Source organism: Hipposideros armiger, unplaced genomic scaffold (assembly GCF_001890085.2).
Source record: "Hipposideros armiger isolate ML-2016 unplaced genomic scaffold, ASM189008v1 scaffold_1060, whole genome shotgun sequence".
Taxonomy (NCBI): Eukaryota; Metazoa; Chordata; class Mammalia; order Chiroptera; family Hipposideridae; genus Hipposideros; species Hipposideros armiger.
In genome coordinates, this window is record NW_017732410.1 from 240,942 (window position 1) to 259,002 (window position 18,061).

Below are 18,061 nucleotides of genomic sequence, written 5' to 3' on the forward strand. Positions count from 1 at the left end.
ACGGTGCTGCTCAGGGCCCAGGCTGCCCCTAGGATCACTCTATTAAGGACGGATGTATGGTGCAATGAAATAAACCCCTTCCACCGCAAACAGCCCTTAACGAGGTGGTACCAGGGGGCCTCACATGGAAACACCACCAAGGAGGGCAGTGAATTAGGAAGGTGTGGCCTTGGGGCTTTGGAACCCTCTTCCCCCAATAAGATTTGGGGTTCTTTCCCTTCATACTGGGCTGGGAGGGCAGCATGGATGGGACAGGCTGGAGAGGGGAGGGCAGGGGCCAGCAGCTGTGTTGCCTTTCACTGGTGAACTTGATGGAAGGTGCGTCCAGCATTGAGCCTAATGGTCATCCACTGCATGCGAAGCTTTGCGCTCAGGCCGTGGACAGGAATCAAGGCAGACGGGGGTTTGTTTCTGCCCTGGGCCCCATTCCTGTCCCTGGGCTTCCCTGGTCAGGTGAAGTCATCATGACTATTCCCTGGAAGTCTGTCCCATGTCGTGTGTGCCCCCCAACTCCCATCCCTCCACCCCCGGACTCAGAAGAGGCTGGTGTAAAGGATTCCACTCTCAAGGTCGTTTCTGTGGCAGATTTGGAAGTGATATCTTTCTAGGACATAAAGAAAAAAAATGACGGTCTCAAACACCTCAGTGGAGGATGCCCTCTGTCTGCCCCTCAGGGATACCCTCTGCCTTTCAGGGATGCCTTCTGCCCCTCGGGGATGCCCTCTCCCTCGACATTCTGCCTTCCCCCATATAGCTCTTTCTGTAAACCCTCAACTCAGGGGCAGTTCTCCAAGGAACCCTCCCCCACCTCCTCCCTCAGAATAAATGGTTTCTTTTCTCCTTTCTTCCTGCACCATGTTTCTTGCGTGCTGCCTCTGTTTGTACTTTGGTACCCATTTTGTTGTGCTGTAGAATCCATGACATACGTGCTCGCATCCATCGCAGCCCCCCCCCCTCGCTAGCTAGACTGTTTTGCATTCACGGCCTCGTAGGTGCTTACAATAAATATTTGCGGAACGAATGCATAAGCGGGGCTCTTCAGCACTGGAAGGCTTGTCCTTACCACTCTGCCCTTCTCATTTAGAACGTTCCATTCGGTTAGTGTCTCTCCTCTCGAAACAATCTGAGCGTTTGCCTCATCTAACTCCCTGTATTCTGAACGTCACAGTTTTACTCCAGTCTGCAGGGCTTAAAGGAAAGAAAAGAAGTGGGTAGCTGCAAGCGCTAACTTAAGATGTCGGAATTGCCAGCAAGTTGTGGGAGAATTTTGTCTCTTTAAAAAATAAGATTCTGCCCAGCCAACCCTTCTCTTACTTGAATAAATCTTCCTTCTATATTTAAAAATAAATAAATAAATAAGGTGTGATTTGAGAGAGTGCTTTTATTCTCACCTCCTCCCTGAGTGGGCTCTTAGGTAGTTCAGCAATTTAACAAGAGTAAGGAAACTGGCAGGAAGGCTTTTGAAATTCAAGTGTGTCTTGGAAGCTGCTGAAAACAATAAAAGACAGGCTGGGAGTGTTGTGGCGGGGCAGGGCCCACAGCCGAGGGCTGGTCCTAACGGAACCAGTGGCTTCCCAGGAAAGTCCACCGAGAGGCTAGGAAGGCCGGAGGCAGGTAGAGGAAGCTTGTGAGGGGGAGACACAGAGGTGGTGGCCTCTTGAGAGGATGGTGGGAACTGGAGGCTGTGGGTCCCGAGATGAACAGAGCTGGAGAGCTGACCTCCATCCCAGGAAGATGCCAAGGCCACCCATTCAAGATTAGAGATCACTGGCCATGGGGACTAGGGGAGCTTTGTGAGTGTTCTTCCCCGTGGTGGTGGCTGGAGAACTGGGGGTCAGACACTACAGCTCTCACCTGCAAATGCCCCCTGTCCAGACTTGNCGGGGCAGGGCCCACAGCCGAGGGCTGGTCCTAACGGAACCAGTGGCTTCCCAGGAAAGTCCGCCGAGAGGCTAGGAAGGCCGGAGGCAGGTAGAAGGAGCTTGTGAGGGGGAGGCACAGAGGTGGCCTCTCGAGAGGATGGTGGGAACTGCAGGCTATGGGTCCCGAGAAGAACAGAGCTGGAGAGCTGACCTCCATCCCAGGAAGATGCCAAGGCCACCCATTCAAGATTAGAGACCACTGGCCATGGGAACTAAGGGAGCTTTGTGGGTGTTCTTCCCCGTGGTGGTGGCTGGAGAACTGAGGGCCAGACACTACAGCTCTCACCTGCAAATGCCCCCTGTCCAGACTTGAGCCCATGAGCACTGGTTTGTGAGCAATGCACTGTGAGCACAGGACCGTCACCGCCCTACGGGGACGTTGGGGTGAAGACTGGGACCCGGGGTCTTCAAAACGGCAATATCTGCCTGGAGTGCCCTTCATACCTCTGGTCTATGTACCAGAGTCATCTGCTCACCCCTTAAAAATATTTGATAAACATTGGTACAAAATCCAGGAGGTCAAACAATTTAACATGGAGGCACCATGAAATAGGCAATGCCTACATGGTCGGTCGAAGCCCCAAATCCAAGAAGTTGTCTGAGGTTGGGGTGCTTGACACGTGGGGATCAGAGGCCTGCAGGGGAGCCCTGCTCTGGGGGAGGCTGGCCTGAGGGGCTGGGCTGCCCTCCCCACCCCAGGCTGGTGGTCTCTTGCCTGGCTGCTCAAGGAGAGCTTTGCCCAGAGCAGTTAAAGAGGAAGTGGCTTCCTTGGAGCAAAGGGACTCAGAGTAAGCCTTCCTGACTGTGCTTGGGATGCTCTCTCATAACCTTCCAGTTGAGCAGAATCCCAGGTTCCTAAGCACGCTGTCCTTTCCCTCCTTCCACTGTCCCCTCGTGAATCACGTGTACGATTATTCATCTGGGGACAAATGGATAACGGAGCCTCGTACCGGACATTTATGAGAAAAGTTCCTCCCCGCTGCTCGTCCTAGATAGGCTCCTCTGTTTTAGAGCAGGTTTAGCACGGGCTGGGGATTCAAATAAGAGACATTAGCCTTTTTTTCTTCTTCACACTCACTGACGCCTGGGCAGATAAACTTCAGGACAGACACACAGGGAACTGGACTAGTGGGGCTGAAATCAGGCAAGGACTGGGGTTTGATGGTTTGAGAGGCAGGCTATTAAACAGCCTGTGGTGTCTCTTCCCACTTGGGGAAGGTGGAAGCTTGATTTAATCGGACGGGGGTGAGAGGAAACTAGCTGGAGAATGGGGAAACCCAATTTGGTTCTGGGCCCTTTCACTACCTTTCCAGTTACCTGCCTGAGAATGGTCATTAGCTGGCATGTGATTGATTGTTAATGATAACGGTGCGTTCATCACAGCGGGCCTTCCTTTGTTCGTGCTTCTTCACCTTCCAGAGCAGTCATCTTAGGACATCCTGTGCCCCTCCCAGCAGCCTTGTAGGGAGGGTGCACATGTTAGCATTTGCAGATGAGGAGAATACAGCCCAGCGTGCCTAGCTGCTTTCCTCGATATCACACAGTTGATCATATATAACTGGTAAGAATTTATGTAACACTTTGAGATAGTGGGCGAAGATTAAAAACATTGGGTGAAAAACCCAACATGATCCCAGCAGAAAAGCTTGTTTGCGTCAACAGGCTCCCTTCAGAAGTGGGTGGAGACTTTGGGTCTCACAGCTGCCACTCCCTTCAAGCTCCACTCAGCCCCAGGACTTCCCCGTGGCTTCGGTGGCTTGGTGCTTAGTGTGTCTGGTCCCACGCATGCTTATAGCAGCCCTCAGAACCTGTCCGCTGGGATGCACGGTGGGAGCCAGGAGCAGGTCTCCAGCATGGGGGCGCTTGCCGTCACCTCTCATCTCTGCCTTCCTCCCCGTCCCCTGGTCTGAGGACTCCTCTTTCTCCCCCAGGAAGCTTCATTCTGTTGCCTCAACTCCAAGCATCCCCCCTCTATTTCCTTTTATTTTGGGGGTTAGGAGAGCTCGCCCCTTGGCTGCTGATGCCTCTCTCCACCACAGCAGTGAAATAAAATCACTCGTGGGCTAAAGCAGTGAATGAATAGATACATGAATGAGAAAGAAGATGCATACATAGAAATAAAATATTTTGAACACAAATAAATTAAATTCCTGGCAAAACAAGGTTGTGGATGAAGGCTTAAAGCTGAGCTGAGTGTGGCGTATACAGCAGCAAGGAGGTGGCTGCCCTGTTGGATGCAGAGATCTTGGGTACAGGAGCAGAAAGCTGCTGGAAGGTTCTTGGATCAGCCTTGGGAGGAGGGGCAGGGGCCAGTAGGGGGCAGCAGAAATAAAAAGGGAGGAACGAATGCAAGTGGCTGTGAAGAATTGGGAAGATTTGGGAACGGGCTCATGTGGACATGGGTGAGCCCAAGGAGCCAAAGATGGCCATTGTTAGCAGACATTGGAAATTCGGGAGATCAAGTTTGCAGGTCCCGGAAGGAGCGTGAGTCTTCATCGCGCAGTGGAATACCCAGATGGAGATGTCGGCCAGGAAATGGAACTCGAGGTCAGGAATCGGGATAGGAAGTCAGGACAGGTGGTCCTCACCTGAGGCCACGTCCATCCTCTTCGAAGTGATGGAAGGCGCTGGTCAGTGGGTGACGTCGTTTGGATCTTCGCGACCAAGTGGATGAGCGTGGCTAGTGCGCGCTGACAGGGTCACCTGACCTTTGACCTCTGCCATGCATCAGAACAGGGGGATAGCGAGAAGAGGGTGTGTTGTCATTGCACTCTTGCGACAGGTCCCCACCCTTCAGTTTATGTTGGTGTCACATAGCTCCAGCACCAGGAACTGCGAAGGCTGGGGAATAAAACTAACGTTTACCCAGCCCTTGGCTCATGTCAGGCCTGGCTTTAATGCCATTCAGCGGTGAATAAGTGGCCCTTTTAGGTGGGCTGGTGCAGGACCAGCCCAGGCAGTGACTGTCCTCTGTCTCTGCTTTTGCGCTCATGATTTCTCTTCCTGGAATGCTGACCTCTGGCTCCCTCGCGTGATCAGGTTTTACTCATCCTTTCCAACTTTCCTTGGCTCTACCTTGATGGCAGAACTATTGTGAGCCTCCCTGGTTGGAACGAATTGCAGTCTTGTCAACAATCTCACAATACCTATCTTGAGACCACTTATTTAATATTTGTATCTCTATAAAGCAGGGCATAATTAGACGTGGGAATTTAATAGACTGTGGCCTGCGTGAAACACTTCCTCTGTTTGTGGTATGAAAGAATGAGATTGGCACCATTCAGTGCTTCTCTTACCAAAAAACCCCCCAGTGTTTTCCAGTGCTAAAGGATGACTCGCGGTCATGGGGGTATTCACGCAGTGTTCCTGTGGTTTGCCTGGTGATTCCAGGGTGGTGTTGATATAACAGAGAGGCCCAGGGTTGGGAGGGGACATGTAGCCCAGCTGTGTGCACAGGTGAATAAGAATGATGCCCGTCTGGTGGTCATTCAGCCCCTGCCTAAGTCTGTCTAGCGCTTGCGGAAGGAAGGTCTGGATGCAGAAAGTTGGTCAGGGAAGGAGAAAGAGATGAGCACGATTCTCCTTTTCCCATTGATTAGTCATTCTGTATCTGACAAGATAGGTTAAATTATGCTATGGAAAGAAAAAAACTCCCAGCTCTCAGTGGCTTAAAATAACCTACATTTCTTGCTCGCTCAGAGTCTGTGTCCGTCGCCGGTTGCCCTGGGGCCTCTCTCCTCACTTATGGTTTCAGGACGATGGAGCACCCACCACCCTAAGTGCTGTTTGCTCTGTCAGACGGAAGACAAGGAGACTCTGGGCACTTGGTTAGTACCTGCCCCAGCCTTCTCTGCACACCCTTTCTCCTCCCACAGCAGGACTGGGAGCAGAAATGCGGCCTTTCTGTGTTCCCAAAGGCAGAGCCGTGGAAGCGTGTGGTGGGCAGCAGGCCTGGTGCACACGGACTGGCTGATTTTCGTCTGGTCTGGGAGGAACGGCTTCTTTACCGCCTCCACAGCACCGTGGCAGGGACAGCTTGGGGACGTACGAGAGAACCAGTGTGAGTGTTAAAAGGGCACCATCGCTCCCCAAAGTCTCCCCGGATGAATTGGAGGAGCCACTCCCACTTGTAAGGATCCTGTTCCGTGCGGAGGCAATCAGGAGACGCTACCCAGAAAAGCTGGATGAGTTCTCCAGCTTTCCCTCAGACCCCCAACATGCTGGGGACCCCCAGAACCAGCTGGTCTCCGTTAAGCAGTTTTCCTCCACGTGATGACAGTGACAAATTCACCCTGCTCGGGAGGTGGCGGCTTCCACCATAAATCACGTCCCAACGAGGGGAGAAGCAGTGGTGATTAATAGTGGGACCTGAAATCCAGGCTGTAATCAGTCAGAGATTCGTCATGGAGCTGGAGATTGGGCTGGCGCTATCACAGATGAGTCAGGCCTAGGGTGCCTGTCTCTAACCATGTTAATTATCTCAGCACAAGTGGCTGAAACGGATGATTAAAAACACGGGAAAGATGTGCATAGCAGGAGTCACAGCTGCCGCCTCCTAGGGCTGCCATGCCCAGCTCTGAGAACGTGGGCTTTCTCTTCCAGCAGGAGGAGGTAGGGTGGTGCCTTGGCCAGGCGCAGATGGGGTTGGCAAGGATGGCTGCCCAGTCCTGCGAGGAAGATGATAGGGACACACCCCTCCCACCAGGTGGCTGGGGCTCATAGGGGCTGGCTGTGAGGTCACGGGCCGCTGGAGTGATGACTCTTTTACGTTGATTCCAGGGTTACTGTGTGAGGATTCTAAGATGCGGGTCTATGCAACCCACTCTTCCCTGGACTCGAGAATAAAAAAGATGCCACTTAGTTCCAAAATGCACTTCTTACACCTGTGCCTTTGCATGAATTTATTTTTGATGCATGTTTCACACCCCACCCCGCCCCCACCCCCGCCCCGTATTTGCCATCTGGGCAGTTAGCTCATCTGACTAAAGTGAGAGATGAATGAGACCAGTCATGTTCCGTACCTACATTGGTTCCGTACCACAGGCTACATCTCTGATGCCAGCCGGCCAGGCTGCAAAACATCCGCACTTAGTCGGCTCAATTAGTTTTCTCAAATACTTGTTAAGCCTCAGCTAAGTGCAAAAGACACTCTGCAAATGGAAATGAGAAAATGATGGATTCTCCCCAACGCCCCCCAACCGCCCCCCACCCCGCGCGCGCGCGCACACACACACACACACACACACGCTCATATATGATTGGGAAAGATGGCGCATTTGCATCTCTATCCTGGGGTTTCCTGACTGCTACCCTAGAGACCACATGTCTCCTTTGTAGTCACTTTGATTTTTGTTACAACTGTGATTTCTGTTGAGATGTAAACACCCTTGGGAGGGAGCTCACAATCATTTTAAGCTCTTTTTACACCTGTATGGGTGGATCAGGGGTGCAGGCACTTGGCCTTCCTGCTGGTCACTTTCCACCACACGACCCTTCCTGGTCCAAGCTGGCTTCTTCGCCTTTCCTCCAGAGGCTAAGCTTTTCCTCTTTTCTCATCACGACATGTCCTTTCTCTTGGGTTCCTCTTGGTCCCTCACCGTCAAGCCAAATGCTCAATTCCCCCCCCCCCAACCCTCCTGTGTTTGACATAAATACACATATTTGCTTCAGGTTTGTGAGTTTCTATAGGGGGATACACATGGACTAGAAAAACAGGAGCAGGGTAGCTATAGAATCACTAGAAACCCTATCAGTATTTGTCCTAGTGGGTCCTGCCTCCGGTCAGACGTGACAGGGACTGGATGGCCTCTTCTAGCCATCTCAGTGGACCTCCATGGGTGACTGCCAGAAACAGGTGCCCTATTCTGGTATGTAGGGTGCTGAGGGCCTGTGTCCATTTTGGGCCAGTATGAAGCATGGCCCCAGGACCATAAAGAGGGGAACTTACCAGAAATGGGTCACAGTGTTGGGGCGGTGACTCTGCTGCAGCAGGGAGGGCCTTTGTGTCACCGGCGTGTTGGAGGCCGTATCTGGGCAGATCAGAAGCCAGCTGCTGTTGAGGCGGGCGTGACTGTTCCCCCCTGTAACGCGGGCCTGTGTCTCTGCTCCCTCTTCAGCTGGTGCTGCCGGAATACTCCATCCACAGCCTCTTCTGCATCATGTTCCTGTGCGCTCAGGAGTGGCTCACCCTGGGGCTGAACGTCCCTCTGCTTTTCTACCACATCTGGAGGTAAGTCAGCCTGCGACTGGTCCCCTTTTCTGCTTGGGCTGCCTGCCCTCCGAGACCATGTTCCCCAGATTGCCCAGCCACCTCATCCCTTCCTTTTGGAGACTCTGTCTCCCAAGCCTTCTTCCCGAGCTGCTCTCAGACGGTGAGTCCCGCAAGGGAAGGCCCCGTTATAGGCTCCGCTAAGCACAGCCTCCACCCTTGCAGGTCAGTGTTCAAAGCAGCTACAGCTCTATTCGCAATAGCCAAAAAAATAGAAACAACCCAAATGTTTATCAACAGATGAATGGATCAACAACATGATAATTTTGAATTATCTCACAATAGAAAATTATTTGTCACAAAAAGCAACGGAGTACTGATCCGGCCACAATGTGGATGAACCTTGAAAAAATGACAAGTGAAAGAAGGCAGCCGCAAAAGGCCATTTATGTGAAACGTCCAGAACATTCAAATCTGTAGAGACAGCAAGTAAACTGGTGGTTGCCAGGGATTGGAAGGGAGGGAGAAAGGGGAGTGGCTGCTGATGGGATGAGGTTTTCTTTTTAGAGTGATTCAAGTCTCTGGAAAGTAGATATTGGTGATGGTTGTACAACTCTATGAATATGCTAAAACCCACTGAATGGTATACTTTAAAAAGGTGATTTTTTTTTGGTATGTGAATTATATCTTAACAAAAAAAGCACCTACCATATGGGCTAGGTTTTCTGGGATAGTTCTGATTTTAAATATTCTGTTCCCTGCTGAGACCATGCATCAGATCATGTGATATGGGCTTTTTGTAAAATACAGTCACCATATGGACATAGGAGCAGGGGGTGGGGGGCGGGATTTGAAGTAGTAAGGAGTGCATCTGTGCAGGTAAATTAACTGCCTTTATTTTACCCCTTGCTCCCTGAGCTTTGGTACCCCCAAAACATCTCACCATTGTCATTTTACCAAAAATATAGTCTGTATTTAGTCATGTCGAGAGCATTCACTCTTTCATTTAGCAGACGTATGGAACACACACCGCATGGCAGACATTGTGGGGGCGAACAAGATGATTGTAAAATATAATCTCTACCCTCAGGGAATATACACCCTCGAGGCAGAGGGAAATATATTATTAACAGATATATGTGGACTATATGCAGGAGTGTAGAAAAATGAGTGTTTACATTAGACTGGAAGAGTGACTCTGGGAAGTCTGAAAAAGCACATCTCAGCTCGAGGGACCAGCATAGGCGAAGGCTCAGAGGTCAGGGAGCACTTGGTGTATTTGGTGACAGCATTTGTTCAGTGTGGCCGGATGTAGGGTTCTTGGAGGCAAGAAAGCAGAGATGGGTTGACAAGACAGTTGGGATCAGGTATGGGGGGTCTGAAATGATTTGATGGGGAAGTTGGAATTAATTTATCCTGTAGGGAATGGACGACCCTTGGAAGCTTTTGAGAAGGAAAATGGCATTACCCGATCTGATTTTTAGGAAGGTGGACCCTGGCAGCAGTGCGCAGGTTAGAGAATGAAATTTCGAGGACAAAATCCAGTCAGGAGGTTATGATGAAAATGCCAGGTGAAGAGATAACGGAGGCTTGAACTGGGTAATATGAGTTGGAATGGAGAGAGAAGGAGAAGACCCATGGAGGTAAACTGGACAGGCCTTGGCCAGTAATTGGGTGCAGGAGGTAAGGAAAAGGGGGCCTGTAAGCTGGGTGGCAGGATGGGTGACCGTGCCTTTGACCAAGAACAGAAGGGGAGAAGAAATTGCAGATTTAGGCAGGAAGGAAAAATGCTTCGGTTACATAAGAAAGCCCTGCTTTAAGTACAGGTAATCTAAAATCTGAATTTAGAGAGAAGTCAAACAGAAACAGTATGGTGTTGAAATGTATTGCATACCCACTCAGGGACTTTCCACGCCTTCCCTCATCCGGTATCCATAACAACCAGCTCCGTTGGGGTTCCTTTTCTTGGTTTTACACGTGGAGACGCAGCAACTCACAAAGGTTGTGACTTCCCAGAGTTGCTCAGCTTGGACACGGCAGGGCCAGGGTTCAGCCTCACCTTTGTATGCATCGCAGTCTGTGTTCTTGTCACCTGGCACGCTGCCCCAGGAGGCTGGCTCTTCTCACAATAAAAGGAATTTATCCCAAGGTCCTTGGAGTAGCGTGCTGTCGTTCCAATGTGTCAAACGTGGTTAATTTACGAAACTTTGATTTGTGCGCTGCTTCTCAGGGTTATCACCCCTCCAAAGGGGAGGGAAAGGAGAGACAGTCAGGGTCCTTACACTTGGAATGTTTCGTTTGTATAAGAGGAGAGCGACTGCAGTCTCCTTGCCAGGAGGGACCTTGTTTTACTGTTTTTTGAATCTCTGACAGGGTTTAGCATCGTCCTGGCAATTCATAAGTGCCCAGAAAATGAAAGAAAAAGGAATGCGGAGGGAAGGGTCCTTTAAAAAGGAGAGTCCTTGAACACCCTCCTTTTTTCATTTCCGCTGTCCCCGCCCTTCCAGCAGGTCCACTCCAGCTGTTGCTCATGCAGATAAAGTCCCCTTCTGCTCCAGCTCTTAGTTTGTGTAGATAAAAGTAGCACCGTAGAGCTTTTATTCCGTACTTGTTCTTTGCAGATTATTTGCATCGGCCACCTGACATAATCGTCACAATAGCCCCTCAGAGTAGGCAGTTTCATCCCCGTTTTACAGATGAGAACGTTGAGGCTCAGAGAGGCTAACGACTGGCTCAAGGAAGGTCAGTCTGGGGACCAGTGAATGGCAGAACCCTGGCTTTTTCCACAGAGCCACTTGGCCACCCTGCCACCCGTGCCTCCATTTAATGAGGTCACCTGGGAACAAGGCCACAACTAAAGCAAATAGGTTTTGAAATCTGCTCCTGGGAAGAGGAGAAGCGAGTGGCCTGCAGGGCTATGAGCTGGCGGCTACCATCGGACGTGGCTTGTGATTCCCTCTTAGCAGAGAGCCGATGACAAATCCTGCCAGTGCAATCCTGTGAAGAGGAAGGAAGAGAGAAGTGAAATGCCAGCTCTGTGAGTTGCTCTGTTCCAGGGATGTTCTTCAAAGCCAGTTTGATTAATTCGGTCAGAGCCCACTCTGCTGGTCACAGTCACGAGCCACAGCCTGTCCTAGGGCCTCACAGGAGCACTTCATTTGCCCCGGCCCCCTGATTCCTTTCCAGATTGACAAAAAGCCGCCCGCTCAGCCATCTCAGCCGCACTTTCCTCCTCCCAGTGAGGCTTTGGCTGAGGCCCTGGGGACAGTGTCCCGTGGAGGGCCAGAGGACAGTCCCAAGGGCAGCGCTGGCCTCCTGCCTGACCCTTCCGAAGGGCCCCCTGCCTGGTGCGCCCCAGCCCGACAGGTGCCCGCCTCCTGTGAACGAGGCCAGTTCACGTTGAGCCAATGTGACATTTTGAAGCAGTTTGCTCCCCTGCTCCCTCTGTTTCACCCACTGTTCCTTTGCTCACCCAGTTCCCTCTGTGGCTGTTCTCTCCCCATGATGGCCACTGTTCTTTTCGCTGTTCTGGGTCTTTCTGTCAGAAGGAAAGTACCTGTAAACTACTGCGCCCTCGAGTGGGAATACAATGTTCCTCCCAGAATAGTCAGGATTTTAAAAGAGGGCCTCGGTACAGAACAGTATTTAATCTGAAGTCATTAGTGGGACAGTGGCATTGAGGCAGTAGGGACGCAGCTCCAAATCCCCCCACACCTGTACCTGTTCTGATGCCCACTCGGATACCCCTGGAGAAAGGACGCTCTTCCTGGGTCCGCCAGCTGTCACCAGGCGACATGTTTTTCTCCTGGTAGATCAGCTCTGTATGTGATTGAAACCACCGTGATGCCAGTGGATCTGAGCATTTGGGGGGTTCCTACCTGCCAGAAGGTAGGGGCTGAGCCGCGTTAGCCATGCCCGGGCTGTGACTTGGGCAGAAGGCAGAGGACTGCTTAGCAGAGCTTCCTCAGAGGCCAGCCCGCCCTCAGGAGAGCTTGGCCCAGATGACGTCAATGTCCCTCCCAAGCCTCAGAGCTAGTGACGCCATGTCCTCTTTCCCTGCAGGTACTTCCACTGCCCGGCAGACAGTTCTGAGCTGGCCTATGACCCGCCAGTGGTCATGAACGCAGACACCTTGAGTTACTGTCAGAAGGAGGCCTGGTGTAAGCTGGCTTTCTACCTCCTCTCCTTCTTCTACTACCTGTACTGGTGAGTCTGCGCCCCTTCTGGCGGGGGCGGGTGACTCCTGCAGGGGACGGATGGACAGATTTCAGGCTGGCCTCCTGGCCTTCGGGAGGTGACCTGTAAGGGTGGGCGTCGTGGTCCACTGGCTATGATGCCTTCTGTCAGGCTCGGTTTCAGGAGCAAGGGCTTCAGCGTGAAGCAGTGAGAAGGCCGAAGGTGGTGCAGGAGTCCTTCTCCTGACGGCCACATCCGTAGGGCCACACAGGGAAAGCACGTCCTGGTGACAGCTCTTACGCGCTTCCTGGTGAAGAGCAGGGCTGCTGCCCCCGGGGCTTCCTGCCTCTAGCAGCTGCTCAGTTCAGCGAGTCAGGTCACCCGTGGCCCCGCACGCACAACCGCGTCACCCCTTGGCCCCCAGCCTGTGTGTACACATTCCTGGGGACCGTGACAGAGACCCCAGCAGCACACTGGGTCACTAAATGCTTACACTTATAAATTCTCCCGATATTATTTAACAACATTCTAATTAAGTAAAAAACGCTGACTTTGCAACTCCGTTTCAGGAATCTCCCCTTTTTTCACCTCTTTACTCAGAACATCCTAGCTAAGCAGATGGCTATAAACAAACTTCGCGTTTGATACCTCAGAGAGCGCCGTTTCTGGAAGCATCTCTTCCTCATTCCTGTTCCCCTTTGACTCATCTCTGAGGTGTCCCCCTGTCACCTTGCTATCTTGTGGCTACCTGTGGCAGGGCACGATACCTTCAAGTCTCCTAGTACTGTCTCCCAAATGGCCTGGTTGACAGTGGCCGGGTGAGGAAGAGGAGGGTGGCAGGTGTGACTCCAGGGCCACCTTAGGGTTTGTGTTGGGCTGGAACAGACTGAGAGGTGGCTGCGTTTCTCCAGCATTTAAAAACGAGCCAGGCTTTGGTCTAAGAGCTTTATGTGTATTGCTCAGTTGATGAGCTAAATGCTCTCATTGCCCGTATATTAACAATGAGGTAACAAAATCTGAGATAATTAGACAATTTTCCCAATCACAGCTAATAGTGTCACCGTTGTGACTCTATCTCAAGTCTATTCCCAGAGACTGAGCTCTTAACTGCTGCCTGTCTTAGGAAACCTCTAGAAAAGCCTTGATGGAAATGTGGTCCTTGGAGCTCCCCCATCACAATAGTCAGAGGGTGAGTATGGAATGCTTCTTAAAAATGCGGATTCCTGGGCTTAGCTCTGATTCAGGATTTCAAGGCTCAGCAGCACCCCTGAGGGTAAGACCTGTTGTCCTGGAGTGCTGCGTGGTCCTGCCTCTTGTCCCCTCTCCATCCCGTGTCCAAAAGATTCAGAGGCCCTAGGGGTAGAGCTTCCCCTGGAATAACTCAGCCTTGGAGAGGATTCATTTATTTTGCCACATTCTTCTTGGATTCAAGGGTTGGTCCTCTTGGGTGACCTCTGTCTTTCTCCTCCTGGATGGAGGTCCTGGGACATTGCCTGCTCAGGCTTGCGAGGAGCCTGAGGGTCTCTGAAGCCTCCCTGGAGATTTCTGAGGTGCCAGCAGGTTCCCCCAAATCTCTACGACTCCAGGTCTGAATTCTCTAGCAACTAAAGCTTGCTCTGGCTGGCTCCTGCCTTGGGAAACCTAGAGGGTGGCGCAAGCCCTTATGGGCTTGGCGACTTGACTCCTTGGGCTAACGTGGAGGCTAGATTTCTTCGCTGGAGTGTGCTTAACCTCTTCCTCTGTGGGCCTGCAGATGGCCCCTGCTGCAGAGTCACAGCTGAGTGGCCTGTCCCCAGAGGCAGCCCTGTTCCTCCTCAAATCCATCAGAACAAGGGCTTTCCTTGGCTCCTGCCCCATCAGCCTGAGATCCATCTTAGTTTGGATGGAGGCTGAGGCAGGTCAGGCTCCCTCATGGCAATTTTGTTGCCGTGACTGCTGAGCCCAAGGCATTGTGGGAAAGAAAGCATAGGAATTCACAGACAGAGCAAAGCAGCTCTCTGTCTGCTGGGTTGTGGGGCAGAGGGGGCGGTGTGGGGTGGTGTTGGCGGCTCCCACCACCCGTCAGATGGATGTGATCATTCTGTCACTGATGGTGTTCCAGACATTCTGTTTGACTGTCTGTCCTTTGGTTCAGGTTGGTGCTCTGTCATGTGACATTCGTTAATTCCTTTGTTTCCAAAACAAAATTGGAAACAACTGCCCCTCCTGCCTCACTGGGACCCTGGGTGGGCTGCCGGGGCTCCTCCTCCTCTGTTGAACCTGACTTCTTGGGGGCTCTTCAGAGCCACTCAAAGACAGTGTTTCTCTTGCTCCAGGAGCTCCCAGGCCCTCAGATCCGGACCTGATGGGAAGCACGGGACTGTCGGCCCAGGCCACTCTTTGTGGAGGGAAGGGGACCCATGTGCATGGAGGGCTGTATCTGAGCTGAGCAAATGACAGAAGCTCAAGTGACAGCAGCTGGGAACTCTGTCAAGGTGGGGTGGGAGTTCTTGAGGACCTCAGAGGGGTTAAGAAATGTGTCCAAGGTCCTGGCTGGCAGAATTTATCTGGTCGCAGAATTTATCTGGTCCCAGAATTTGGGTTCTTCCCACTAATCACCTCGGCCCCCAGCGCCACCCCCTTCTCAGGGTGCCTTATGGACCAGGAGATGTTTGCAAATTAAACTGGATGGGGACCAGCTAATCCTAATCCCAATTCTAATCCTAATCCTAATCCTAATACTACTATACTAATACTAATACTACTAATACTACTATTCATGTATTAATACATGTACATTAACACTAATACTAGCTGGTTAGTCCATTGTGGACTCTGTCTGCCTGCTTGAGATAAAAATCTTTTCAAACCAAGAGTGTAAAGTAGGCTGATATCATCCACCTAAAGCAGCACCACCCTCCTGCCCAGTTCCTTTGGGTCATGCCTGCCTCCCCTCATGTTTATTTCTCTCCCTCTGTAATCATGTGACTTATGCTTTACTTCATGGTAGAGACCTTGTCTGTTTAATTCACCTCTGTACCTGGAGTGCCCTGGCCAGTGCCTGGCACATACTAGATGCTCATTAAACCCTTGTTGTTGCTACAGCCTGGCTGTATGCTCCCTCAAGGTGGGGATGGGGGCTGTACCCTCACCATTGCCTCCTAGCACCTAGGATGGTGCCTGACATGCAGGAGGTGCTCAATAAACAGGTTCTCAAAAACGGAACGTCAGCGACTCAGACATGCTTATTGCCCCAGTAAGCAGGACAGGGTTAGAAGTAAAACACTCCAGTTTCTTTCCTTTGGTTTTGTTTCTTAGATTACCCTTTTTTTCCTCTTTACCATGTAAAAAGGTGCTTGCTTTTCTTTCCCCAAATTGACCAAGTCTATCTTTTGGGGCAGAACATTCCTTGGTCTCACAAGATTAGCCTGCAGTCCGTTCTGAGAGCACAAGGATGCACAATCCCCCCACCTCAGGACACATGCTCTTATGCATGTTTAATGCCTTGATTCTGTTAAAAACAGGAGGGCCGGGGAGTTCCCCAATTAAGAATTCATTTAGTTTGTGTGCCCAGAGGGCCTGTGTTCACACACCGGTCCTCGCAGTAGTGACGATGGTCGCTTCCCCAGCTCCAACATGTCATCCAGCAGAAGCTGGGAGCCCCTGGACACGCGTAACAAGCACGTGGTAGCTGGTGGGATAAAGAATCACAGCACCCCTTACCCTGTCCCCACACCTGCCCTGCAATTGCAGGAAAGAGGACTAACAGCCATAAGAATCCTCCCGATGAGGATAATAACAGGCACTTAAAGCAATCAACGTCTTTGTTTTATCTAAGGGACACAATATGCTCTCGGAACAAATGTGTAGTCTATGTTGTGGGGGGAAGAGATGAGATGCTGTCCTGACAGGAATGAGAAAGTGACAGGAGTGACACGGGGTCCGGCTTTCGGCAGGTGCCTCTGTTGAGGGCCAGTCTGAGTCCCCCACGGGCTCCCTCTAATGCCTTCTTTCCCTCTTCTTTTTCCACTTAGCATGATCTACACGTTAGTGAGCTCTTAACTCACAGACCACGCATGTCATCAGAGACGGGATGGGAGAGGCCTGAGGCTGAGAAGTCACTTCTGCTGGCGGTTGGAGAAGGGACCAGAGTGGGATGTGTGAGAAAGAGGCCCAGCAGACACTGAGTTGGGAACTGGAACCAGACGGCGGCAGCCGGCTGGCAGGCCCCGTTAACTGTGTGCATATGTTGTTGCCCCGTGTATCCCAGTCTTTGGCGTTCATACCCCACACTCGGGTTGCAGATCCCTTCTGAGCAGCGGGGGGCTCGTGGGCGTGGGCGGCGAAACACTAGACCACCTGGAGCGAGAATTGGAGAATTGCTGCCTTTTGAATCCACTCCCTCAAACAACTCTCCACAAGTTCACACTGACTTCCCAGCCGGGGAGTGGAAGGTTGGAAGGTGCCTGCCGAGGAACAGAAAGACCCAGAGTCAAGGCTGAGCCGTGGGACCCATTGAAACCCTCAAGGACGGACGTCGTGGGCTACCCAAGGCTCTTGTGTTTCTTCCAAGCCATGGCCGTGCCCTTCACCTCAATGGGAGCATCCGGAAGGTGTGCCCTTGCTTTCAGCTGTAACCAGCCCTGAGCCCACAGGGGTGTCTGTTTTCGTGCCCTGCTTTGGGAGAGCCCAGCTTAGTGGCATCAGGAGCTGGGCTTGGGGCCAGTATGTTGGTAATAAGTTATGTCCAAAGTCACGGATGTGGGGGTGGCCGAGGAGGGGGGAATCATGGGGAAAAAAAGATTTTTTTTTAAACATTTACTACATGTCCAAGGCCGTTAGTTCTTCACCACAACAAACTGGATTTTTCTGTTGCCACCCAGAGCCATCACAGTCATTGGATGCAAATCAAGTGGTCAGCACCAGTCAAAGCTACGATCCCCTAATAGTCCCACGCTCAGAAAACGCTAGCGGGGCTGCTCTGAACTGTGGGCACTCGGCAACAAAGGAATGAGACGCCATAATTATAGCTTCCTTTAATGATGCTGTAGCATTCGTACTGTTTAGCTCAACACTGAGGATGTTCGCTTACTTTGAGTTTTACACACGCCATTCTCTCCTTTTTGTGTAGGAGCTGTGCTTAGGGTTGTAAATAATGACAAGGCTGAGATTTTTATAACGTTCCAATTGGGCACAATGATTTTGACCTTATTCCCCCAACTTCCCTTCTTGTCTTCTGTTTGACACACGCAGGCTATTTATACATGTACCCAGCTCCCATCTGAACCCTGTGACTCAGGCTTATGAATGGTGTTTGTGTAACACGGTGTGTGCTATGTTTAAAACACAGTGACAACTTGAGTGTCTCACCTACCTGGCTGTCTCATTTAAACCCCATTACTGCCTGGATTTGTCTCCATGTGGCTGGTAAACTGGTAGGTAGAAAAAGCAAAGTTTCAAAAAGGCATTTTGCTTCTAAGAATTCTACAGGAAACAAAAATAGAGATTTTTGCTCTTAGGCTGAAGATATAAAACCAGAGAATTCGGGGTGCTGTATTTGGGAGCAGACTTCGCCTCGGCCCATCCCCGTCGCCCTGGCTGGGTAAGTGAGGTTGGGGAGGAGAGTTGCCTTTAGGGCTGGTTGGCCTTGTGTTTGACGCCATTCCTGAGAAGACGGGCTCCCTCCATCCAGATAACAAGCTCGAGCTCCCAGGCCTCAGACAGCAAGTCTAACCCCGCAGCCAAGATCTTGCAAATGCAGCTGAGTGGAGCAGGG

At 51.5% G+C, this 18,061-nt stretch overlaps 1 protein-coding gene across 1 annotated transcript in view; it reads left to right on the forward strand.

Annotated features, from left to right (window-relative positions):
* CNIH3 (cornichon family AMPA receptor auxiliary protein 3) overlaps window positions 1-17,658 on the forward strand; it is a 194,322-nt gene extending 176,664 nt beyond the window's left edge. Inside the window, exons 7-9 of the mRNA XM_019631994.1 lie at window positions 8,039-8,151; window positions 12,193-12,336; window positions 16,320-17,658. Of these exons, the coding sequence (XP_019487539.1) occupies window positions 8,039-8,151; window positions 12,193-12,336; window positions 16,320-16,347 (285 nt within the window). The 3' untranslated portion in view covers window positions 16,348-17,658. The remainder of the gene's footprint in view (window positions 1-8,038; window positions 8,152-12,192; window positions 12,337-16,319) is intronic.
* The last annotated feature ends 403 nt before the right edge of the window (window positions 17,659-18,061 follow it).